The 26,726-nt window shown below is 42.0% G+C and overlaps 1 protein-coding gene across 2 annotated transcripts in view; it reads right to left on the reverse strand.

Annotated features, from left to right (window-relative positions):
• The window catches only part of asic1b (acid-sensing (proton-gated) ion channel 1b), a 374,230-nt gene that overhangs the window by 4,987 nt on the left and 342,517 nt on the right, over positions 1 to 26,726 (reverse strand). For both annotated transcript variants that reach the window (XM_074676109.1, XM_074676104.1), the window contains 6 exons: positions 19,398 to 19,548; positions 18,470 to 18,526; positions 15,044 to 15,197; positions 3,329 to 3,420; positions 1,238 to 1,317; positions 557 to 658 (listed from right to left, as the gene is read on the reverse strand). In XM_074676109.1, coding sequence (XP_074532210.1) covers positions 557 to 658; positions 1,238 to 1,317; positions 3,329 to 3,420; positions 15,044 to 15,197; positions 18,470 to 18,526; positions 19,398 to 19,548 — 636 coding nt within the window. The remainder of the gene's footprint in view (positions 1 to 556; positions 659 to 1,237; positions 1,318 to 3,328; positions 3,421 to 15,043; positions 15,198 to 18,469; positions 18,527 to 19,397; positions 19,549 to 26,726) is intronic.

The following is a 26,726-nucleotide window of genomic DNA, read 5'->3' on the forward strand; positions in this document are numbered from 1 at the left end:
CTTCACCTCTAAAACCTTAGTCTAGAGACTGGGATGAAAAAAAGCTGAAAATCTGAGCTGTAAACTCAGACTCTTAAAACACCACTCCTTGAACAAGCTTGGCCAGGAGGCAGGAGGAAAGAAAATCATGAGAAAACTCTAAAAGTCAAAATAAAATGATGAAAATAATGAAGTTTTGTGGAAAGAGAAGACGGCGGAGTGAGTCAGGAGAGGAGATCAGAGGAGGAGCACATCTTTCCTTTTCTCTCCGCCGGGGCTCTGGCGCACAATTAAAGTGAACTGGCTTCATTTACACTGAGAGATAAGTGAGCTGTCACACCTTTTAAAGCTCTAACTCGGGCCTGTCCCTGCTGCTCCTGTCCCCCAGCTTTGATTCAACTCCTACTTCTCTCAGTTTCCTCTCTTTCACATTCCAATCACATTCCTCTCTCCTCTATCTCCATCCCTCCACTCTCATGTTTGCCCTGCGTGTTTACTCTGCACCGCTTTGACAGCGTGCCCCTGTCGAAGCGGTGCAGCCTAACACAGTCAAAGTGCTCAGCGGTGGCGTACTGACATGGCGTTTCACATCATCCAGGCTCAGCACGGCTCCCCGGTCGTTGTTCTTGCGGCCTTTGTGTTTCTTCTTCACGCATCGGCAGAGCTTGTACTTGATCACCTGAAAAAGGCAAAGACATCCATAACTGACCTTTTGGGAGCAAAACTGGCTATTTCAGTGAGGATATCAATAAACCTGAAATATCAGGGTGTGTTTTGTTGCCAGAGGGCAGCGAGAGGTTTGTTTGGTCTGTTGTGTTGACAAAGCTCAAACCCACATGCTGTGTAGTTTGACGGATGAGGCAAATATAGATTCATATGAAATTCTGTGTATATGTTTCCTCATCGATCCCTCACACACACTGAAGACAAACACAAAAACGCTCCTTTAAAACAACACAGTGCTTCTCTAATGAGAGGGGACACACACTTCCTGCCTAATTTAAAAATAATACATCCAAAATGTTAATGTATTCAGCAGTGCTGCTGCTGCTGCTGCTGGGATATGTGTGTTCGTCTCACACAGAGAGAGGTGTTAGGGGTTGTGAGGGACAAAGTGTTCGTCTCGCTTGCTCAGACTTGTCCTTGTGTGAATGCCAGCTTTGTACTGTAGATTGTAACTGTGCAGATTTCCTTCCTCAGTGCGTTTAATTCACAGGCGCCTGATGCTAATATGAGACACGATGAAGAAAAACGTTACCTCGTATAAATAGTCAAAAAGCTCCAGGATGGTGAGGATGCTGGCGCCGATGAACAGACCCATCTGACCTCCGATATCACCTGAAGAGAAGCACAAGGAGCATGAAAATGAGTCCTCAATACAAGACAGAGAGGAGTCAAAGAGAAAAGCTCTGGAACTTTCTTTACTTCATCTTTAGAAACTCTGAATGCTTTCTTTCTTACTTTCTGTCTTTTTATGGTTTTTTCTTTCTTTCTTCCTTCTCTTCTCCGACCAGCCTTCCTTTTTTATAACTTTCTCCCTGCATTCAATCTTAACTGTCTTCCTTACTTCCTTCCTCCCATCCTTCCTTCACTCATCTTTTCATGGTTTTCATCCTTCCTCCTATCCATCCTCTCTTCCTTCCCCATTCCTGTCTTCTTCCCTTTTTTCCTCCTTCCTCTCCTCCTTTTCTCTTCTTTCTTCTCTCCTCCTACCCTTTCATTCTTTCTTCCTACCTATGTTACTTTGTCCCTGTCTTTCTTCTTTCCTTGCATCATTCCTTCCTCCCATCCTTCCTTTCTCACCTGCCCCCATCCTTTCTTCCCTAATCTTTATTCTGGTTTGTATCATTCCTCCTCTCCTCTCCTCTCCTCTCTTTCCTCCCATCCTTCCTCTCTTACCTCCCCCATCCTTTCTTAACTGATTTTTTGTCTTTTATCATTCCCCTCTCCTTCCTTCCTTCCATCCTTTATTCCCGTCTTTCTTCCCTCCTTTATTTATTCCTCCTTTCATTCACTCTTCCTTCTTTCCTTCATCTATTACTATCTTTCTTCCTTCCCCATCCTTCTGTCCTTCCTCCCATCTCTTCTCTGTCCTCCCTCCTTTCTCTCCTTCCATCCTTCCTTCCTCTCTCTCCTCCCACCTTCCTCCCATCCTCCCTTCCTTCCTAAGTTCCTTTATTGCTGTCATTTGTCCTTCCTCCCATCATTTTTTCCTTCCTTTCTTCCCTCCTCTCCTGTTACTTTGTCCCTGTCTCTCTTCTCTCCTCCTCCATCATTCCTTCCTCCCATCCTTCCTTTCTTACCTCCCCGGTCCTTTCCTACCTTTTTTCTGTCTTCTATCATTCCTCCTTTGTTTCCATTTTTTCCTCATCCCATTCGACTCTCCCAATCTATTCCTCCTTCCATTCTCCCTTCCTTCCATGCTCTTTTTACTATCTTTCTTCCTTCCCCTATCCTCCCATCCTTCCTCCTATCTCTCCTCTAACCTTCTTCCCTCTGTTCCTTCCTCTCTCTCCTCCCACCTTCCTCCCATCCTCCTTCCTTCCTCAGTTACTTTATTGCTGACTTTTGTCCTTCCTCCCATCATTTTTTCTGCCTACCTTCCTCGCCTCCTCTCCTTACTATGTTTCCTTGCCCCTGTCTCTCTTCTTTCCTTGCATCATTCCTTCCTCCCATCCTTCCTTTCTTACCTCCCCGGTCCTTTCCTACCTTTTTTCTGTCTTTTATCACTCTTTCTCTTTTTTCTTTATCCATTCCCTTCGTCCATCCCCAATTTTTCCTCCTTTCATTCTCCCTGCCTTCCATGGTCTATTACTATCTTTCTTCCTTCCCCTATCCTCCCGTCCTTCCTCCTATCTCTCCTCTAACCTCCCTCCCTCCATTCCTTCCTCTCCCCCTCCCATCCTTTATTGCTCTCTTTTGTCCCTCCTATCCTTTTTTCTTCCTCACTTCTTTCCCTACTTCCTTCTTATGTTCCTTTATTCCTATCTTTCCTCCCTCCTTCCCTCCTTCATGCTTTTTTCCTTCCTTCCCCTTCTATGCTGTCTTTCTGTTGAGTCCTCTGTACAGGACGGAGTGAGGTAAAAGGGATAAGCTCGGGGATCTACTTTATTTTATCGTCATTGACTCTGAACTGTGACAATGTGACAGAAAACACAGACAACAAAGCAAAGATGGAGTTGAGGAGTCAGAGCAGATAAAAGAGGAAATCATGTGTCATCTGGGACCTGAACACTTATTATAAAAATGCAAGCACTTGACTTCCTGTCATTCAGATAAAAAGCTTCTGTCACGTCGAATACTGCGTTTCATTTTTCCCCATGCAAACACTTGACAGCCATTTCCTTACCCAGAAGGCCCGCCAATTCATAGGCTTTCTTTTGTTCGATGGTTTCGTAGTTCAGCGCTTCAAAGTAGATATCCAGAACCAGAATGTTATCACTGTAAACAGAGGGAGAAGAGGGGAGTCGTATGTTAGGATGTCTCACTTTATTTGTCATACTCTTTTTTTCTTTATCAGTGTGTCCTCAGGCAGAGGAGATGACGGGTGGGTCTGCCACTTCCTGCAGATACGGAGCAGATGTGTAAAGTCGAGTGAATAATTTGCTGTAAGGAGCTAATTTCCCCGAGGTGCGTGTGGTCATTTAGGAAAACAAGGGAAATGACGACATCTGTTTGATTTTCTATGATGTTAGAGTCAAAAACTCTCGGCCACAGCAGAAAATAAATGAAAGGGGATTAAATTGAAAGGCCTGGGGCAAGGTAGACTATTATTTTGATTCCTGAATATCCTCTCTGTGGGCCGCATCGGACTACAACCTCCCCCGCTGGAGCTGAGATAAAAACTCTGCTCTGTCGTACTTTTACACTTGCTGCTTTTTGAGTTGGAGAAGGAAAGTGATGATGTGTCAGTCTTGAGGAGAAACTCGATTTGCAGAGTTGTAGATGCACGGACATCTGTTCGCTCTATGCAGAGCGTTGATGTCCTTCCAGCTCCTGCAGTCGGACTTTACTAACTTCATTAAAAACACATGAAACATCCCTGGAAAACGACATGAAAACACTCATCTCAGGCCTGTTCACTCGTCTGCTAAGAAATAATCTCTGTTAGCAGTTTCCAACCTTTTTGTCAGGCGCACACCCACGGGCCTGTCGGATGAGCTCAAGCACCCCTCCACAGACCTTTTTCTCAGCAGACATTTTGGCTAATCACAGCAGGAACAGCACAGGTGGAAGAACAAACATTAGCCATGGCTCTGATCCAGAAAGTGCCCAAGGTTCCTCCAGCGAGCCGGCATTCAGAAAACAAGGACAGCTGGAGCTGGCTCAGCTTAATGGAATCCAGCCCACATTAATGCTAATTACATCTGTGCTCTGCTGCTTTGATACGTCAAAAAGGAACATGTTACCGACGTGTTTGTTTCAATTAACGCCACGCTGGATGATTTTTTTAGCACTTTTAATTGCATTAATCATGAAAATGAATGGGTTCAAAGAGATGCTTTGAGTGGGAAGTTAGCGCTGTTCCTTCAGGTTATCACCTGTTTTTCATCCCTCCTCCCACTCTTCCTTTATTCATTCATTCCTTCCTTCATCTTTCCCTCCTTCCCGTTTCTTCATTCCTCTATACCTGTTTTTTTTGCCTCCTCACATGCTTCCTTCATTTCTGTCCTCTCTCCTTTATTCCTCCCTTCTTCTTTCCTGATTGTGGGCATCCCATCCTTCCTTTTTAAAAACTTCTTCCCTGGATTCTCTTCTTCCCCTTTTCCCTTTTTTCATCTCATCCTTTCTTCATTAATCTTTTCCTTGATCTATCCTTCCTTATCCCCTCTCTTCTGTTCCTGTTTTTGCCTCCCACCCTTTCTCTATTCTCCTTCCACCCTTCCTTAATTTACTCCATTCAATCTTCCCTCCTTCCATCATTACTTTCTTTCTATATATTCTTCCTTCCTCCCTTCCTCCTTCCTTCCTTCAACCCTTCTTTCCTTCCTTGCTTCCTGTCTTACTTTTCCCATCCTAATATACCTTCCTCCAATCTATCCTTCCTTATCCCCTCTCCTCTGTTCCTGTTTTTGTCTCCTATCCTTTCTCTATTCTTCTCCCATCCTTCCTTCCTCCCTTTCTTTACTCCATTCTATCTTCCCTCCTACCATCATTACTTCTTCTTAATAATCCTTCCTTCCTTTAATCCATCCTTCCTTCCTTTTTTTAACCCATTCTATCTCCCCTCCTTTCATCATTACTTTCTTTCTATGTTTTCCTTCCTTCCTTCCTTCCTCCCTTTACTCCTTTCCTTTACTCCATTCTATCTTCCCTCCTACCATCATCACTTTCTTCCAGTATTCATCCCTCCCCACTCCCTTCCTTCCTTCCTCCCTTCCTTCCCATCTTCCTGTCTTACTTTCCCCATCCTAATATCCCTTCCTCCCATGTTTTATTCCTTTTTTCCCCCGATGTCTGATAAATCATCTATAATCTTAAGTGAACACTTGATTGTTTTGTCTTGAAATATGAGCTTAATGTGAAAGTTTGTGGACTAAAGTTCATCAAATTTTCACTTGAGGCTGACTGCAAAAAGAGTGAATCTTACAGCAAAAACTAACGCGTTCACAGCTTTAACTTATGGTTCTGGTATGGAAACCTGTTTCTCCATCAGCACACACTTTTCATCATTGACTGAGCGTTCAGAAAATACTTGCTGCTATCTTTACTTTAACTAAATATCTCCAGAAGATCTTCATCTTTCTGCTTAATATTTAAAACATAAATCAGTATCCCACTGAAACCTTCGTCTCATCCTCTTCACTGGACGTCAAACTTTCTGCTTAGGGTTCAGGTTTTCTTCCACCCATTCTTTTTTCTTTTCTGCATTTTTCTTTCTTCCCTTCTATTCTCCTTAAAACTTCCCTACCTTCTTTCCTTATCTATGTTACCTCTCTTTCCATTCCTACTCTTCTTTCCTTCTTTTTTCTCCCATTCTTCCTTCCTGCCTTTCTTTACTTTCATCCTTCCTCCAACCCTTCCTGCCTGACTTCACTCATCCCATCCTTCCTTTTAAGAACTTCCCTCCCTTCTTCCCTTATTGATCTTCCTTTCCTCCCTCCCTTAATGCTCTTTATTATTCCCCTCTTCCTTTATCTATCCCTCCTCCCAGGTTCCTTTCTTTCTTCTTCCCTCCCTCCCTCCTTCCGTTCTTCCTTTCTGTCCTCCAGTCCTTCCCGCCTCCTTTTGCCATTCTTCCTCCAGTTCTTCCTTCCTGAATTCAATTTCCTTTCCTCCCTCTCCTAACACTCTTTATCCTTCCTTATCCTTCCTTCTTTTCTTAATCCGTCCCATCCTCCCACCCTGCCTTCCATCTTCTATTCTTCCTCCAATCCTCTCCTTTATTCCTTCTTTCCTCTTTTCCTTTTCCACTCTCATTCTCCTATATTTCCTTCTTTCCTTATTCCTGTTTTTTGTCCCTTCTTCTGATCCTTTCTGTATAACTGTATCTTTTCCTTCCTTCCTTCCTTCCTTCCTTCCTTCCTTCCTTCCTTCCTTCCTTCCTTCCTTCCTTTTTTTCTATTTTTCCTCCTTCTGATATCCTTTCCTCCCATGCTTTCTTGATTCCTTCTATTCTTCTTTTCTTTATTCTGTTCTTCTCTTTTTTTCTTTCTCCTCTCCCCCTTTCCTTCCCCTTGTACCTTTTTTTTTCTTCCTCTCTTTCTTGCTTTCCTTCATTCCCTCTGGATTTTGTCTGAAAAGCACAGTTTGTTATTTTTATTTAAATTTACTCCTCACCCTCTCAGGTCTCTGTTTCTCTAACTCAGTTTGTTTCCGTCCTGGTTGATTGGAGACTTCAGGAAAAGGCTTGAACTGTATTTTGAACAGATCTTTATTACCTTTGTGGGTCATATGCACCAGCAGAGGACTTTGAAGCTGGGGACACCTGTGAGAGGTGTCAGCCTGCAGCGTGAACAGCTCAGAGAGAAACCTGTCTGATCAGAGCTGCTGACAAACAGAGCGGTGAGTCTCTGTGTGTCTCTGTGTGTCTCTGTGTGTCTCTCTGTGTCTCTGTGTGTCTCTGTGTGTCTCTCTGTGTTAGTGGCTCTCTGACAGACAGATACTCTGCTGTGACAGACTTCAGTTTCACACCACTGAACACACCATGCAGCTAATGCTCATCAGACTAACCCTGGAAAATAGCCAGATGGAAAACGAACAGGATGGACTTGAATCCATCCACAGGGAGTTAAAATCTAAAGGGAGAAGCAAAAGGTCTTTGCAGCACTCTGACTACATATGGTGTAATTATCTTGTCCTGAACAGCTCCGTCGGGGATGACAGATAAAAGATTCAACTGTTATTGCACCCTCTCCTCCTTTCCTTGAACTACTTCTGATCTTTCAGTAGTTTTGGAAGAGAAACACTTAATACCTGGTGATTAATCAAGTTAATCTCGCACTGAAAGCTTTTTCTTGTGCAACTTCAGCTCGATGAAAACAAAAGTGAACTCGTTGCAGAAGTTGTTGAGGAGTTAAGTGAGCTGCTTGGAGGGAAATTAACTTCAAAACACTTAAATCCTGTAATAAAGAAAGATGTGGAGAAACTAATTCGCTTGGAGGTATTTTATCTTATTCCCAATGGAAAACAACCTTGAAGATGCAACCTTGTACCTAAAGCTTTCCAGCAGAGCTCTCATGGTGTTTGTTTCTTTGTGTTTCTTTGTACCGCAGTACGTAACCGTAAACATCAGGTCTGAGTTGAATTTCTGCTCTCAAGGCCAAAACCACAAGCTGCCTTTGGGACTTGTCAGTACTGAACGCCACTAAAGTGAAGGATAAGCCAATGATATTACGAAGTGACATCTGATAATAAGGGTTATTTTTGTTCCTATTGTGAATAATCATAGCAAGAAAAATGCATCCTTACCTTTTTTGGTTAAAAAAAGGAGAATAGGATGATAAGCGTCTGATATTTTAAAACTAAACATGAAATCAATGAAATTTGTGTTTTGTACATTATTTCTTTAATGTACCAATGCTTTTTGTCAATAAATATTATGTCCATGAAAAGGCTGCTTATTTCTCTTTTAAATGGGCTTGAAGTGAGGCCACCACAAAAACTGCTCCCCCCGGTGGCTGACTGCAGTATAGGTCAAAATATCCATCTCCCCAGTCACTCCAGATGGGCTGTGGTCAAACTTTAAAAAATTAATACTCCTTGTAAAAATGTTTCTCACATCTGATTGCTATCTATCGCTGCACCTTCATTATGGAACAGGTTGCCCCCAGACATCCGCACCACCACAGACTTTGGTCTTTTTAGATCCAAACTCAAAACTCACTTTTTTAGAATGGCTTTTAACCCTGACTAAGGCTTTTAGGTATCGTTCTCTTATTAGTTTTTAACTTGTTTTATCTCTTCCAAATGGCTTTTATCCACCCTTATGCACACCTCCCCTTGCATTTATATGTATCTTTCCTTTTTTATGTATCGTTCCTACTTTATTGTATTATGTCGCTTTTATCTATAGTGTTCTTATTTATCCTAAGACACTACTGTAAAGCACTTTGGGGGCCTTTTTGGTTCTGTAAAGGGCTCTATGAATAAACCTTGATTGATTGTTGTGGTGATTTGAAAATATCATTTGGCTGTCTTTTATTCAAGTCCTCTTTTTTCTAAAGAGTTTCTTTTACAGTAGTTATTAGAGGTTAAAATATCAGGTTTTACATCATGTTTAACGATGATTGACAGCTGCCGTTCTTGTGTATTTTTTTCGGGTATTGTAAAATATGTTGGGAGGTAAAGTCAAGAAGTGATAAGACTCTTAAAAGAAAAAAAATATATATTATTTTCGTCAGCCTGCTCCACTCAGATTCTCCCAGAATCCCTCACAGTCTCTACTTTGCAGACTCTGGCTGCACAATGGTAAATGGCGGAGCCACGCTGGCCACTCTATATACAGTCTATGGTTGCGCCCATGAAAAATTTGCCAAATCTTCTCTGCCAATGCCAAACACATTTGACTTGTTTTCTTAACTATATAAAAATGTTGGTTTAGTTCAGTAAAAGAGGATTGGTGGCTGAAAAAAGAGAAAACATTGACTTTTTTGTATGTAAATATCACTGTTAATGGTCAACTGATGCTTTTATTTAGTTACTAATTTGGATAATTCAAGATTAAGCTGATCAAACACTGATGCATAACGCAGATGTAACCCTTTTTTCAACCCCATTTAACATTTAACCCTTACATTCTGTTACCCTTACAGCATTGTTTCCCTTGTCACACTGGTAGATCTAAGATTCATTTTCAGATAGCAGGTTAAACTTGACCCCAAACTGTAAGGATATGGTTTTTGGTCTATCTTAAGTACAGAGTTTCGTTTTTTCTTGTGTATCTTGAGTTGAGTTGAGATGGATGGATGGATCTTGAGTTTGCTCTTTGATTCTTGTTTCTTGTGTTTCTGATTTAGTCTATAGTTCTTGTTTCTTGTGGTTTTGGTTGGTTCATGTCATGTATAGGGGTTTTGTTAAGTTTATTCTTAGTGTTTCTGTGTTTTGGATTTATCTTGTCTCTGGCTGTGTCCACATGTAGCCAGGTATATGGGAAACAGCATATTTTTATATGTTAACCCTTGTCATCTTCCTTACAAAACCACAGTTTTTGTCACTAAAAATAAGGTTTTTAACTCTGGCCAAAGTGAAGATTTTGGAAAACTCAGATTTTGTGGTTTTGTGTAAATGGCAGGAAACAGAGTTTTTGGTTCTCAAATGTCACAGCTGATTGACGAAGGCTTATTCTAATTGGCTGACATGGGTTTTACATCTCCTAGTGTTTCCCTCCTGAGTTTGCTCCTCATGTCTTTCACTTGTGTCTTGATTGTCCATGTGTCTATTTAGTGCCTTTTAAAAAATGAATATCCCCCTTCATTCGTTTTTTAAAATACTTTTGTCCATACGCAGCAGGAAAATCCATTTTTGGTAGTGTTTTTCAGATGTAAAACCTGTGCCATCCAATCAGGACTCAGCTGTGATGTCTGAGAACTAAAAACTCTGTCTCCCGGCGTCTACACGAAACCCAGGAACCAGAGTTTTCCAAAATCTTCACTTCGAACATCGTTTTCAGTGACTTAAAATGCGGTTTAGTGTAGAAAGCAGACATAAACAACTTAAAATATAGGTGGTTTCCAAAACACCTGGCTACATGTGGACATGGCCTTAGTTTCAGTGTTTCTTGAGTTCCCTTTCAGTTCATTGTCAGCGTCTGTGTATCCTGCTGTGTGGTGTGCCTTCTAATGAGTTTTCCCATGTTTTTATGGTTTTATACGACTTTTAGATTCAAACTTTGGATTTTGAGTCTAGTTTAGTAAAGACATTTTTTTACATCTGCACTTGGGTCCACCTCTTGTTTCATGCTCCTTTTGATTGCTGACACCAAACAGTCTGTGAGGGGTAATAACCATCCATAACTCTGTGTATATTATCATCAAATGTGTTTAAATATCTCAGCCAGTATCATGTTTCAGATTGATTGTATTTCATGTCTTTAACCGGCCTCATTAGCGCTGACATCAGCTGATACAGATTATCTAAAAGTGCCAATTACCGCCTGATTAATCCATCTCTAATAACTGCAACATGGACACTTCTGCCTGACAGAGAGATCCATAGAAAACAAGGGGAATACTAAACAGGATAAAGCTGCATATTCCTGATTCAAAAGGTGTTTTTTTCACATTAATTTTAAAGCAGATTGATTTCTATGGGACACTGTTTTCCTTTGACCTGCTGAAGGATGAAGAACAGGATCTTCCTGCCCTTTGGAGGGTAAACTGACCTGCTGGTATGAATTCATAAAACATCAAACTCCTGAAAGCCGGTCTCTGTATGAAACTTTAACAGGAGGGATAAGAAAACAGGAAATCTAAAGGTCAGTTTATTGTAAGAATGGACCTTTTAGTGAAGTCTGAAGAATCCTGTGTTCAACGCTGAATACTTAAAATACTTACACACCTAATAAAAAATCAGAATTTACAGAGGAGGATGTTACTGATGAAAGTGTAGCAAAGGGCAAATTATTATTCAGAATATGTCTGAAAGGAGACTCGGATTAAAATATTTTGTACAGACTGAAAAATAAATTCAGCCAGTTTTCTTTTAAAAAGCTTTAAAATAGGTTATCAAAGTGTTTCTGAAAGAGAGTTTTTATGCTTCATTTCCCTTATTTTTTCACTCAGAGGTCTGGACTTGGAGTGTAATATTTTCTCTGTAATATTTTCTCTCAGAAAGTTGTGATAGTCTCACAGGCTTTTATTTTCTGTGTGTTAATGTTTGGATAACTTGGACATTTGTCTGTATAAAAAGAGGAGAAAAAGATTTTTATCAAATTCAGATTCAAACTGATGAGATCTGTCCTTTCAGAGCTTTTCTATTTAACTTTTCAAAGAGGTACGTAAAGTTTTTCTTCGCTTTTTTTCCTGATTTGAATGATTTTCCAATCAGTCTTTTGCTGCATATGTTCATATACCAACACTTAAACGATTTAAAAGTTATACTTCACCCATGTCAATCCATAAAACTGTTTTTTTTCCCATTGAGTTATTTTCTCAATAAAGATTTCCCCTGGCTGTAAACCTATTCATTTCTGGTGTGTAAATCTGCTCCTTTTTGCTCCTACGATGTGTACTAGTTTTTGACGCGTATGAATACACAGCTATGCAGTGCCACGCGGTTATCAGCATCATCCACTTTGTCTCGCGTCATAGTGTAAATTGTCTGTGTTTGTGATCTGTAATTTTCTCAGTATACTCATCTTTTTTTGCATCATGGAGACAAAAAGGAAAGCAGGATCTGTTTTCTCATGAATATAAAGTATTATACATGTATTGTGATAATTATTTTGAGATTTAGGGGGGGATGTAGAGATTTTGGGTTACGTGTCCTAGAAATGGAACTCATTTGTAACTCAAAGACCGTCTGTACATTTCTTCCCATGGGCTGAAAGTTTACACCTTTTTCTTTCGACCCTCTCTCTGTGCCCATGCCTCACACACACACACACAGCCCTCTGCTCTCCCCAACTCACTGACCTGACAACCACCACCCGCTTAGGGATGGGTACGGTATCAGGTGCTTTTATAGGTACCGAGTCTGAATTCTGTCAAAAGTACCAGGTACTGATTCATGTAAAATCAAAAGGTACCATGTTTACATACCTAAATGCATCTGTGAGGGAGTGGCAGAGTAGGAGATTTTCCATGCTGGACATGAACACAGCATTGCAAGGTTATATATTGAATAATATGTTAAATTGGAAAAAAAATCTATATTTTATTATTAAACAAATTGATATTTTTTACCACAAAAAAGTACTGAAAATTGGTACCGTTGAGTACTGGTACCGATTGCCAGGTACCAGGCACCGCATTGTATCGAATGTGAAAGGTACCATCCCTACACCCACCACAGTAAAAAGTGAAAACAATGGTTCAATAATTTGGAGATGGTTTGGATTCAAACTGTCAGATGGCCAGCAGCGAAATGTGTAAATCTGTAAAGAATGTTGAACACCTGTTGCCTCAATGCTTTACTGGCAAAAAAATAAAACAACAGAGAAACATGATGCTCCTTTCCTATTGGTTGAAAGTAAGTGTGTGACTTAAAACATGTTTGGGTTACGCTGCTGTGTGTTGTGTAGGGGCGGGTACCTTTCACATTTGAAACAATACGGTACCGATGCCTGATACCTGGTAATCGATACTGGTACTCAATGTTGCCAGTTTTCAGTACTTTTGTGAATGTTAAAGGGCAACTCCGGTTTTTTGACACCTGGACCTTATCTATAGGTGTGTGCATGCTCATATACTCACTGAGTCAAACATCATGCAGCTCGGAGTCCTTCAGAAGTTATTTAGATCCAACCGATTTTAGCCGCACTTAGCGGGGGCCACGGCAAGGGAGCTTCAGCACGGGACATAATTTCTGCTAAATCGCTCATTCCGGCTATATTTTTTCATCCGTCGCTATCCATCGTTATCACAAACACGCTCCTCTTCTGTTGCCATAGGCGAACACTGTCCACAAGCGCACCACCAGTTTGCATTGAGTCGTGGACGTGCTCCTGTTTGTTGTTCTTGAGCCAGCTCTTTGTCTCTCTCCCTCTGCATCCTTCTTTCATGGAGCTCCTCGTCCGTGTACTCAGGCTCAAACCGCTAAGGACAACCGTCGAACTCGAAGTCGTAGTCTGAAGACGGTAGACGAGCTGACTTTATGATAACTGGCGATGGATGAAAAAATATAGCTGAAATGAGCGATTTAGCAGAGATTATGTCCCGCGCTGAAGCCCCCTTGCCGTGGCCCCCGCTAAGTGCGGCTAAAATCAGTTGGATCTAAATAACTTCTGAAGGACTCCGAGCTGCACGATGTTTGTCTGAGTGAGTATATGAGCATGCACACACCTATAAAAAAGGTCCAGGTGTCAAAAAACCGGAGTTGTCCTTTAATGTGGTAATAAATATTAATATGTTAAATAATATAATCTTAAAGTTTTTCGATTTAACATGTTCACTTCTCAATATATAAACTTACAATGCTGTGTTCAGGTCCAGTATGGAAAAAGCACCAATTCCTCCACTCACTCACAGTCACAAGGATCTGTTTAGGAATTGAAACATGGTACCATTTGAGTTTATGTGAATTGGTACTCGGTACTGGGTACTACAGACTGAATTCTGTCTGTATATATAAAAGTACCTAATTCAGCACCCATTCCGAGTGTAGTGTGGTGTGTGCAGTGTAGTTTTTTCATTTTTTGGGGTATGAGCAATGAGGTAGTTCATGACAATTATTCTGTAAAACCAGAGTACTGCTATTCTGGTTTAACTGTATGCATCAAAAGCCCCGTTTCCACCAAGCGGTCCGATTTAGATCAGTACGGTTTAGTACAGGTTGGCTTGGTTAAGGCAGGACCTGTTAGTGTTTCCACAGCCAACTGTGCTCCCTTGTGGTAGGTGCCGTGTAAGCTGGATGCTGATAGCTGCATCAGTTAAATAATAGCGTGAAGTCATAGCAGCGCGTCATAGTGAACCACGCTAATAAATCCGACAAAGAAGAAACGCGACACAGTAAACAAAGAGCAACAAGGGAAGACATCCAGCAATTTGTCTTCTTTTTGATTTCCATGTGGCTCTTTGTTACAAAGTGCAATCAAGCTTTGTTTCAGAGTCAATAGACTACAGAGCTATAACTCTTCCTTCTGAGATCAGATCAGTTTAGTCTGGCACCCCTACAGAAGGGTCCCAAAAAGTGGGACGGCTCATTTCAGTTAGTTGGGGATTTGTCTCAGGATTAGTCTGTGGAAACGCTGTACAATGCGTGCCGTAAAGATATTGAGGTATAAATAAAATGCCATATCCTCCAGCCTTGTGTTGTAGTATGATAAGATACAACAAATGGTGTTTGATATGAGTCATAAATACTTTTCAGACGTGTGTCAGAGACAGAATTCATTCCACCTCTGCATTAGTCAGCAGAAAAAAAAAGTCTGGACACGGCTCTGTGTGGTTTTCATTTTTTCAAACATTCACTTTAAAAGTTAAGAATCGGGATAAGTTCATCTCCTGTGAGAGAGGGGGAGTGTGTGACTGGTTAGAAACCAGCAGAAACCTCTTCATGACCTACAGAAGTAAACAAAACCACCAACAACAAGAGTGAGAATATCTGTGTTAGCCACTGTGAGGAGGAAGGTGTCAGACGAGATGATTTCATACTATTTTCTCACAGTAAATATTTGCAGCGAGGGATGGATTTCACAGTTAAAAGAAAGCAGGAGGAGATTTTCTGTCAGGAATCACAACCTACACATGCTCACAAGAAAAAGAGCAAAGAGCAGCAGCGCTTTGTCCAACCAACACCGACAGAGAAACCCTCAGTGTGGTTTACATAACTGTGGTGAGGCAGAGGGTCAGAGCTGGAGAATGTGGTTTATATTAATATTAAACAGGTGAATAATCAGTGTTTGTGATGAAATGAAAGTGATTCTTTGTGGAGATGAATGAAAACTGCCTTGGCTGGGACTTACGCGATGTACTGCTCCGTTTTGTTGAATTTCTTTGCGAGGTACTTGGCTGAGGCTTTGCTGGGGATCTTGACAAAGGACAGCTCTTTGCCGTAGCGCGTCAGGTTGCAAGGTGTCTCGCACACACAGTAGTCATTGTCCCGCTCGACGAGAAAGTCTGAAAAATGGAGATGATAAAACCAGAGAGGAGACGGAGAAATTAAAAGAGCGGACGCACAAAGGCAGACGGGTGTATCACCTTCTTCTCATGACAAACAAAACACCAGAGGGTTATACGGGATCAGAGAAAGATTTGTGAAGAGGAGACTCCTCCAGAGGCTTTTATGGGGGATAGAAAAGTCTATACAAGCAGTGTTGTAGGAATGGGCGATATAGCCTCAGAATTATATCATGATATTTTAAGGAAATTTGGGATGATGATATTTATGAAAATATGAGGGAAAAAATGAACAACTTATTATTAGTGGTTGCTGCTTCTGAATAACAGCATTTTTATTGCACACACAGTATGGAAGCCACTTGAAATGTAGACATGTGAGAAGGTCAGAGCCAGAGGAAATCTGACGTTTTGGAGGAGGAAAAGTTAATCTTGCAGAAAAAAAAAATTATAATCCTATACAACACAACACACTCTTTCTATAGAGGGATTTTTTGCTTATCAACAACGCTGCTACTTGGGTTCAGAAGCACTGCTAATGGTTTGTCAAATGATGTTGAGGAGCAAAACAACCAACAGATTTTTAAACTAAATACCAGCACTTTCCTGTAGGGTCAACAACCCCCAGGTTTGTGAAATAGCAAGTTGACAAATATTAGGTGGACAGACGTTTTGGCGGAGGAATCCGGCGTGTACCCAAAGAGCAATTTAAACACACAACTCTCACTCGATGCTCATGACTGCATTATCCATGAACACTTACCAGACAGTGACAGACCAGGACGTAAACGTGTCAATAAATCACAAACCCTCCCAGACCAAAAAGAGCACACAGACTGCTGAGTCTGAGACCTGGTTCATAATAATAGAACCAGAAAACTACGTCCAGAGTTTATCATTCACCCGCAGACGTCGCTGTTGTTTCAATGTAAAGTGTGACCCTGTTAACTGGTGACTCTCGGCCGTTAATCACTGATGCTGTCGGCTGAGAGTCACCAGTTAGTGGTGGTTGCTATTAACTCCAAAACACCGGTTGCTCGGTGACGGTCAAAACTTGACAGACGTTGCCTCTAGGGTTGCCAACCGTCCCTTGAAAAACGGAATCGTCCCGTATTTGGACTCGAACATATGCGTCTCGTGCTGAACCAATAAGGGACGCACTTTGTCCCATATTTCTCTGAGGGTCAAACATAAACTGCTATATATTTATTTTTTCAATGAAAGGCAGGGCGATTTATACGAGAAATTACGGTAATTCCATCCCAGTCCCCTCTCCCGCTCTGTGGCTAATGAGCTGAACACTCACACGTTGCTATGACGCCACAGAATGCGGCTCGCCTCATTGGGCGAAGCGCTGTCACTTCGTGTTGTTTGGGAAGAAGATAACACTGCAGCATGGATGTCGCCGGCATGGAGGCACAGCTCTTGGATGCTCCAGGGTTGCCAACTGTCTCGTGATAGCTGGGACGTCCCGTATTTGAGCCAAAAGAGGCGCGTCAAGTAAGGGACATTGTTTGTCCCAGCCGCATAGGTAAAGGCAAGATGCATATATTTTTTCTCTCTGTGCGCCATGCATTGTGTGTCTGGCTGCCTTCCATGGCCGTGCTAACGGTCGTGTGACCCAGTCCCAGTGCACCCGTGCTGTACTGTGTAGTGAGCATAGAGCGTACGGTAGCAAGAGACTTGCTTTTATAAAAGTATAAACATATGAAGTCAAAGGTATATACACATGATTAAACTTACTTTAAAGTATGATCGACCTGAAGCTCTCAACTTTAAACCAAAGTAAGTATTCTAGCTCAGGCTAGCTATTGCAAGCAAATTACCTGCGAAGCGCCAAACAAATAAAAAAACTTTTGTTTTAAAGCCTTTATACAACTTGCTACATGGTGTTGTACTAGATACCTGAACGATTCTCTGTATCGTTCAACACCAGCAAACACCTTATTTATTTAATCTCTGCAATCATATCAACGTCTACTGTCACTTTCTACTGCTTCTTTCAGTAACCTGAAATGCCCATGCCACCGCACGCCAATGCGGAAGCGATCTGTGCATAGAGTTTATTACACGTTGGGTTGCCTCCCATCCCGTAAAATAAGAAACGTCCCGTATTACACACTTAAAGGTTGCGTCCTGTTTTAAATCAATATGGGATGCCATTTATCCCATATTTTCAGTTAGCCTTGAATGCAGCACCACTCTGCCTGAATTCAACATGCGTTCCCGTCAAGGGGCAACATCTGGTTAGTAAAAGTTGACTTAATTTCACAGTTTCAGGAACAGATTGGTGACGTCGCGGATGCTTCCACTATGTTTTATACAGTCTATGGTTCGCGTCTGCTCCTTAGAGACAGCAGTTGGTTGGTTGATTTTAAGCGTGGAATAAGTGCTCATCATTAATTGGGTGAGAGAAAGTCACAGGAAATCAGAAGTAAACATGTCTGTGGCTGTGGCTGCAAATGATACTTTGCCCCGTGCCCCATTGAAAAACAAAGGATGCAGAAACACAGACATGAGTGGGAAAGTTTAAATGAATGGCTTGACAGTGTGAGTGAAACAATTTTAAAGGACACAGTAAAATTGTCTTTTGATAACCAGTATCATTCATGATTATAGAAAAAAAACATCAAAAGGACAGACAGGACAGAACACATTTTGAAAAATGTTTTAAAATTCTTTCATATCGACATGCTGCTTAGGGTGCCCCTTATTTCTCTGCCTCAAAGGTGGTAACCCTAATTACACGTCAGTTGTTCACATGCTAGAAATGTGATGAGCATGCAACTCCAAGACGCAAGAAAAGAGCATATGCATTCTTTTTTTAAAAGAAAAATGAAAAGAAAAGTAATGCACAGTGATTTGGATGAGTAACTTTGATCTTATTACTGGTTTGGAAATAGTAACGCTTTCCCGGCATCACTGTATATGAGACATGCAGGCAGAGTCAGAGGGGCGGCTGCTGCCAGAGGCCAGCGCGCGTGTCATGCAGTGTCATGAAAGAAAGAAAGGCTGGAAGTCAATAAGAAAACAAACAGATGAAAGCCGTGAGAGGTATCAGCTGATGGAGAGTGTGGAAAGCAGCGCGGCTGTGGCAGATCTGAGGTTTTACTGTTTGAGAATAGCCACCATGAGGATGAAGGAACACTATTATCTGTTATCAGCTGGGATCAGGGGCTCTGAACAGCAGGGCACACACACTGGACAGTGTCCACACTCACACACTCACACACACACACACACACAGGCTGCATGCTGGCTTATCTTCTTACCCAAGGCTGGATCGGCACACTCCTTGTACTGCTCTGGGGTGCAGTATGGGGCATCTCCTGAGGATGAAGAAGAAACACAATGTTCTCAGTCCAAACAGAAAAGCGGAGGAAAAGAAAGAGGAGGCTTTTAAAGAGGAACAAAAGATGACGTGATGCAGGCTTTCATTTATCCTGTCTTACACTGTCATTACCCAACGCATTGTGACTGAGTATTTGGCTCAAATTGGTCTCATCTTGTAAGTGATTTCATTAACTTTCCCTCTTTGGCTCCTGTCATCCCCGTCTCCATCATCTTCTCTTCAGCCATGCCTCTCTCGGAGGATAAACAGCCGTGCGTATTTGTTTCACAGCTCTAATTCCTCGCCGCGTTTTGCTTCATCCTCTTTCACAAAAATCTCTCTAATGACAGGGAGATAGGAGAGATGAATGGACGGAGAGTTTCAATGAGGGACCTGTCTGTAGACTGGCATTAATCAACTGCACAATCGCTCAGAGATAGCAGCTAATCCTGGCTGTCTGGCTCTCAGTATGCAAACAGAGCTCAAAGTGACCCTGATTGAAGAGGGAGACATTAGCAATCCTTGGACAGGTGAGCTCAGGGTTAACAGCGGCCAAATCCTGACGCTCCGCTCCGTGCCAAACTCTCTTTCAATTTGCCGTCTGAGATGCCACACAGTGATTAAATGTAGGAGGTAGGCAGCACATGCCAGCTGTAATCACAGCACAAACACAGAGTGAAAACAGTTGAGTTTTCCGATCCACCGGAGCGTGGAGGGATCTGATTTTTCCACAGATGCCAGCAAAAAAAGCGGTTAAGGAAAGCTTCTCCACAACAACCCCCAACAGAAGGTTCAATTTCATCTCCTGCACATCTTTATTAAACCTGGATGTGTTTCGATCCAAGGATGCAACCCTCTCTGATTCCTACCCGGCATGTGCACCATCCTGCAGTTGCAATTCTCCACCAGGTACCGCGTCTCGCAGTCGATTCTGCACGCTGTGATGCTGTAGGTGCTGAAGAAGTCTGAGTCCATCGGCGTGGCCTTGCAGTCTCCCCACGGTGGAGGCAAGTATGTCAGCTAGGAGGGGGGAGAAATGAGAGAGCAGAACGGCGTCAGCCACAGCAGAACAGCCTCTCTGGTGCCCTCTTAATGCATTCATTTGACCCGTACTTTCTGTCAATATGATAATAAACTCGTTACTGTGTCCGTACGTGAAGCCATTACACATTTATCACATTTGGCACAGAAAATGAATCTCCTTCTTGAATGCATGTGCATAGTGGTGTCTGATACTTCTCTCTCCTACGCCTCTCCTGTTCCTATTCTCCCCGTGTGCTTTTCATTGTGCTGCCCACTCGTCCTGCAGGAGCTGAATAGTATCAGCTGTGTAGTACAGCTGCAGGTTGTACTCAGAATTGTGGTGCCATGTTCCCTTTATCTGAGCTCCAAAAATGTACATTTTCCACCTCTCCTGTGCAACTTTTGGTGATAGTGTATCGACTTCAGGTAGACACATGCACAGACACAAGGCCAGCGTCAGAGGAAAGCTCCTTTCCTCAGGCTATCAGAAAATGTGTGACCTCTAAAACTCGGTGCAGCCTGACACGAACTCTCTCCGAGCCCTCTGGCTTTTTTTTTTTTTTATTCTCCAGTAAAATCTGAGACATATTTGCTTTCTTATGCAAAACAACCCAATTACGCTCAAGGTCACCGCTTTACATTCTGTTGTTTCTTCATTTACATTCTTGTTTTCTAAATTATCCAAGTTGTAATACTACACTCACCCCGCAGCAGGTGAGCAGACAACCATACAATCATCATCCCCTCGCAGATATCTAGGCCAGCACACCAGCAAATGTATTAGTGTGTCTGTACTTCCAAATCAAGTCTATGAATAAAGATTAGATTAAAATGAGCAAACAGAGTACGGCATGTTTGGTTTATTTTTTCTGGAGCACCCAAAGGTTAACAGCTCTGACATTAATTTAAATTTTCTAACAGAATGAACCCTGTGGGGAAAAAATAATATGATTACTTAAAGTTTTGTCAATTTAAGAATAAATGCAGTCGCTTAAAAATCTAAACAAGTCTCATATGACACTTTAAGGTCGTTTACTTTGTTGCAGGATGACCTTTAAAACTCAGGTGAGGAGTTTTTAACTGGCTGTTAAACAGTGTGAAATTAATACTCATTCCTCCTTCGACTTAATAAGAGTCAAATTCACCTGACCAGTCCGGGTAAATGTGTTATTTAAAATAATTTAAAAACAAAAATGAGGTCTGAGTTGCTTGTGACAAGAAAAAAAATCTGCCAATGGAACAAGAGAAAGGTTACTTGTATTAATTAAGGCATTATTCTAGTTGCAAGCAAATTTGGGCATTTTCTTTTTCAGTTTTTGCACTTTATGACCTGAAAAACAAATGAGACTATCTGCAAAAACACAGACTTTTTCAATACCTCAGGTTTTTATGCTGGAAACTGTTCCTAGAGGGTCGGCTTTGCAGATGTTTTACCTTTCAGCCTTGCATTTACACGGACATGGCGTTTTAGCCGAGCTAAGGCCCTGTTTACACAACAACGTTTCATCTGAAAACCCTAAAACGCAGAGAGAAAAAAAAACTGCGTTTACACGGAAACGAGGGACTGAAAACGCTGTAGCAAGCATGTTAGGCCTGTAGGTGATGCTAGAACTGTCTTGTCTAGAAGCTGCTTTTAGTAGATCTCCACTGAAGTAGAGTTGAGCTGTGGTGAAACACTGTTTCTGTGTAAAAGCGAAGCTGAAACGCAACAAAACTTTTGCGATTCACTCTAAAACTGTTGCTGTGTTAACGGCCCCTGAAACGTAAACTTTTGAAAATGGCCTGAAACAATTCCATCATAATTGCCATGTAAACAGTAAGCCGACGTTTTCAGTGGTAACGCTGACGCCATGCTCCGCTTCACGCAAGGACACACAGCAGTCCTACAGTACCATTGTTACAATTGTCGCAGACCACCATGTTGTGCTTGCTATTCAATCTGCTGAATCTTCTAACTTTCTGTAAACAAAATGTGCATCTATTGCTCCACTTCTGCCTTTGGTATTTGCCAACATTGATATATATGAGAACGCTCTATGTCTTAAAGTGATACTCCGGGATGGAACAAGTTGGGTCCTATCACATGGTTTAGGGCAGAAATTACCCCTACAGCAGTGATTTTGTGCAGCAGAAGCCCAGAGCGCTCACACCAAACACCCCCTCCCTGCCTGTAGGCCGGTTTCCTCTGCACTCAGACGGGGCCATATGTACTTGACCAAACACACAAATAAACGGACTCCCATCGAAAAAATCTGATATCGGTCTGCATTCACGCTTTATTTAGAGAATTTTCAGCGCATTACTTTCACACAAAAACACCACTAAATAAGGCTCTAGTTCTCATCCTGTCGTAAAACAGCGCTACCTCCGCTGCAGAGCCACAGCTGGCTACGAGGTGCTCACCGCTTAGTGTATCAGTTTGCGCGCGCGGCGTGCCAGATATAAACAAACGTAGGTAGTCTGCCTGAACTACTGTTTTTGGTCAAGTAAAATATGGCCCCGTCTGAGTGCAGAGGAAACCGGCAGAGGAGCAGGGAGGGGGTGTTTGGTGCATGCGCTCTGGGCTTCTGCTGCACCAAAACACTGCTGTAGGGGTAATTTCTGCCCTAAACCTTGTGATAGGACCCAACTTGTTCCATCCCGGACTATCACTTTAAGGCAGAGCAGGCAGTACCGCCACCAGCGGCCTGCACTGTACTCTAGTAGGAGGCAAGGTGGATACTTAACTTACTTTTACTTGTAACAAGCAATTCAGGCCTCATTTTTTGTATTTAAATAACTTGAAATGAGACATTTTTATGGACTGGTCAGGTGAATGTGTCTCATATTAAGTTAAAAAAGACATTTTCTACTGAAAATAAGACAAAAACACTTGATAAGATTTCAGTTTTTTTGCAGTGTGAGGTTCATAACAAACCAAGTCATTGAAAAATCAGTTGAAAATTAAACAATCCATGCTTCACTGACTTCAATGCTACAAGTGATTGAGCAGCCCTGTCCCAAGATGGCCACCATTGTGATGACATTACTTCCCACTGACTCACAGCGTGCATGAATCATGTAGTATTTGTATATATCCATGCTCGCCAATACACCAGATGATTGTCTCTACTCTACTTTGGTGGAGATCTACCAAAAGCCGCTTCTGGACGAGACAGTTATAGCGCCAACTACAGGCCTGGCATGCTTACTACAGCGTTTTCAGCCACTCAGTGTTTCTGTCTAAACACAGATTTTTTTTTTCTACGTTTATGGATGGAACGTTGTGTAAATGGAGCCTCAGAATGCAACATTTAAGGCAATAAACAACCAAGAAGATAAATTTAAGGTACCAGGAGCTCTGTATCACATGACTAAAGAAATAACAAGCAGATGCACAACTACTCCCTGGTGTCTGCTCCATGAGGGTAAGAACATCATATATTCGAGATGGCAGGGAATATATATACAGCAGACAAAAAATTAATGTCCTGCTCTGAAACAAGCCCAAGTTGAAGCATGCTGCTTGTGTAATGAAAGCAGAGTGAGATCACTCCAGCAGGGAGCGTATTTGCACATCATACTAAAATATTATCTGCATCCATTTATGTTTCAGCTGCCTTCTGAAAGATGGGCCAAATTTGTTGCACTAAATGAGGTGGGAAGCTATAAAGCTGCCCCTCTGTGTTTCCATCTCATCAGTCCAAACAGTGCATCACTGAGTGCTCACACGGCAATAAATTAAAGGCCACTGTTATGATTTAGGGACCTGCACTTTAGAGTCTGTGCCAGAGGCAGCCATGTGTGCCACGCACTGGATCTGGTTACTAATAAGCCACGGTGATGTTAAACATGCGCGTACAGTGTTCACACACACATAGACGGAAAAGCAAACTCCTCAGAGTGAAAATCCAATCAGGAGACTTGTGTTGATTTGTCTGCTTATTTTCACATCAAGGACGATTTTCACAAAGTCAAACAGAACGTAAAACCCATCAGAGCTGTTGAAATGTGATGATCGATAAAAGGTGCTTGTATGTCTCTTCACCTCCTCACTTCAGCAGGGCCCAGAGAAGGAGCTGTATGAAAAGGAAATGACTCTTTTATGCTCCGCTTTTGGATTTCTCTTCTCCATTTTTAAAAGCTCCCCTCAGTCGTCCTGACGCAGCTTGTAGCGACATTACTTCCCTTTGGTTAAACTTCTAGCTGAAGCTTTAATTCTCCAAATGTGGAAGGAAGTGGGTCTGGCGTGAGAGTTTTTCGGGACACGCGAGCTGTGCTGTTAGCTGTTTAACAAGCATGAAGAAGTAAACACATCATATTAAGTTGGTGAACTCATTTCCCCTCTTTTAGCGGCTGAGTGCAAAAAAAAAAAACAGATCAGGAGCCGGCTAGATCCTGCTGTCAAAGAGCAAACATTTCAAAGTTGTTTGCTTTCATGTTAAGTAGGGGGAAATTGCTGATTTTTCTTTGGTGGGATCCCGATGAGTGACGGTTTGGCCGGCTGAAAAGACCCCAACAGTTTTACACTGCTGGAGAAAAGAGCTGAATGAATGTGAGAAAACTGCATTAGATTAATGAAGAGTGAGCCTGCCAGCCGGGGAGATAAATAAATAAATAAACAGAAACAGAGAGGGCGAATGGAAGTGTATTAGATGAGCTGAAACGCATGCAGAGGGAGGGAAAAGTGGAAGAGCTGAGGAGAAACAGAGAAAAACAAAGAGGGACAGTTTCCTGCAGACGCGACATCGGCAGCATGCAAAATCCTGCTGCAGCCCGCCGACACTGGATCACACTCAGTGAGTCGTACGGTGGACGTGGAGGGACTGAGATCACTCCAAAATCCATCCCCATCCCCGCTCCATTCATTATGCATGCTTCTGTAGCATATCAGGGGCAGGAGTGTACGATTTGTCTGGTTATAGCTCGCCATCACACCCGCAGAAGTCCCCCCAGCACGGTGCGGTAACCTACATACCTACACTTCACATAACTGAGTGAGAAACTCCTACGAGCAGACTGGAGGAAGTTTGTGTGTCTCTGTAATGACGTTAAGACTCAGAGTGTGTAACAATGAGAGCTGCACAAAGACCCAAGGCTGGACTGATATAAATGGCCTGAATCTGAAGGTTCAGTATTCAGTCCACAGCTTTTAAAAAATCACTTTTTCAACCTCAGAGACTTTGGAGGAGAATAAGAAGTAACTGTCCTTCCAGCTTTAAAGTTATAGATGAGCGTGTGGCAGCCTCTATGTGAAAAAAACGACTGAATCCAAGCCAACGTTATGTCTTTAGCCTCTTTTGTGCGAAAGCAGAGAAACTATTTGTCCTTCAAAACACGGTAAAGTGCTGATAGTGCAGAGCCCACCATGTGGGAACCCTCATCTCAGCTCCCCGTGGCTCCAGCAGAGCCCTGAATAAGGCCAGTAACAAAGTGGCTCTCCTGCATGGATTTATCACCGAGGGACACGAGCGTGGATGATTGAAGGAGGCAGGACTCGAGACGCACGTTGTTTACATGCTGCTTTGTTGTCGAAGATGCACAGAGATCCTTTAGGTAAACAGAAGTACCACTTGGAGAATATTGAAAGCAGAATTAAAACAGTCCCTGACAGGAATGAGTCAGACGCTCCGTTCTTCTGTGAGTGAAAGTAAAATCATCAAAGGTTGCTCCACAGGAAAAACGCAGCATGATTAAAAAGTAATTGAATTATTAATTTGTTTATTCTGATGCAACAATTTGAAAAGGATATTTTGCTGATATTTCTCATTGAAGCTATTTTCTTTTAACCACTTCAATTTTCAAGTGGTTTCAAACCCCTGCTTGGCACTCTGTAATAGGTATCATGGTACTCACAAGGGGTTGTAAATAAATTATTGGGGAAGAAAACATGCAAAAACAAAAACAGAGAGTTTCTGCTTTGCAGAAATACAGATCCCTTTACCTCTATGGGCCTGAAACAGTTCTTTTAGCTTTGATAAATGCACTGTAAAACCTGAAATTAAGGCTCCATTATGTCTTTTTTTAAGGGGCATAAGGAAAACAGTTTGGGGACATGAGGTCAATTTTTTTTAAATTAGAGTCAATGGCGGGGTAAGCTTTTCAGCACAATTTTCATGCCCCCAACCCACATACTCAGCTCTGCTGTTCATCTGCTGTTCATCCCACAAATCCCACAAAAAAGAGGTTTTTTAACTGTACTGATTTATTTACAATTTAAACCTCCAGTGAGGAGCTTCCTGTTTGTAAATGTTGGCGCTAGGGATGGGCAATCTGATACCTTTCTCTGATAAATCTTGTGCTACGTTGGGCGATTCTGTTGTAAATAAAGAATCATATTTGTTTTATTAAAGTGAGCTCTACTGGTACCTCCTCGAGGAAAACTCACTTTACAAATGCTGCAGGACGCTTTTTTAATGTCATTGTTTTCCAAAGAGAAGTAGTCCCACACATCGGACATGTTTGCAACCATAGACTGTATATAGAGTGGACATTGAAGCAGTTGTGCAGCCAGAGTCTGCGCAGTAGAGACTGTGAGGGATTCTGGGAGAATCTGAGTGGTGACAAAAATGAAAATATTTCTTTTTCTTTCAAGAGTCTAATCAATTCTTGGCTCTACCTCCTGACATATTATATTTACAATCCCTGAAAAAAATACACAAGAACGGCAGCTGTCAATCATCATTAAATGTTACGTAAAGCCTTGTTTTTAACCTCGTATAACTAATGAAAATGAATTTTTTCAGAAAAAGAAGGACTGGAATAGAAAGCAGCCAAATAATATCTTGAAATAACTACAACAATTGGATGTGAGAAACATTTCTAAGAGGTGTCTTAATTTTTTAAAGTTTGACCACAGCTCATCTGGAATGACTGGAAAGCTGTATTTTTAACCTATACTGCAGCCAGCCACCAGGGGGAGCAGTTTTTGTGGTGACCTCACTTTGAGCTGGGCAATAAGACGTCCATTTTTTTTACAGTCTATGTTTGCAGCATGGTTTGATTTACAGCATCTGTTAAGTGTGACGGTGCTGAAATCGTGAAAACTGGATCAGCCCCGATCACGTAACGAAATTTGATGCTATCAGAGCCTCCCAAAATAGCCATATTGGGCGCCAATACTGATCAGTCGATCAGATTGGGACATCTCTAGCACCTAGTACCTGTTCTCTTAAAATCAAAAAGTACCATGTTTG

The sequence above is a fragment of the Halichoeres trimaculatus genome, unplaced genomic scaffold, assembly GCF_033239565.1.
Source record: "Halichoeres trimaculatus isolate MK-OKI-2021-1 unplaced genomic scaffold, fHalTri1.1 fHalTri1_scaffold_1, whole genome shotgun sequence".
Taxonomy (NCBI): domain Eukaryota; kingdom Metazoa; phylum Chordata; class Actinopteri; order Labriformes; family Labridae; genus Halichoeres; species Halichoeres trimaculatus.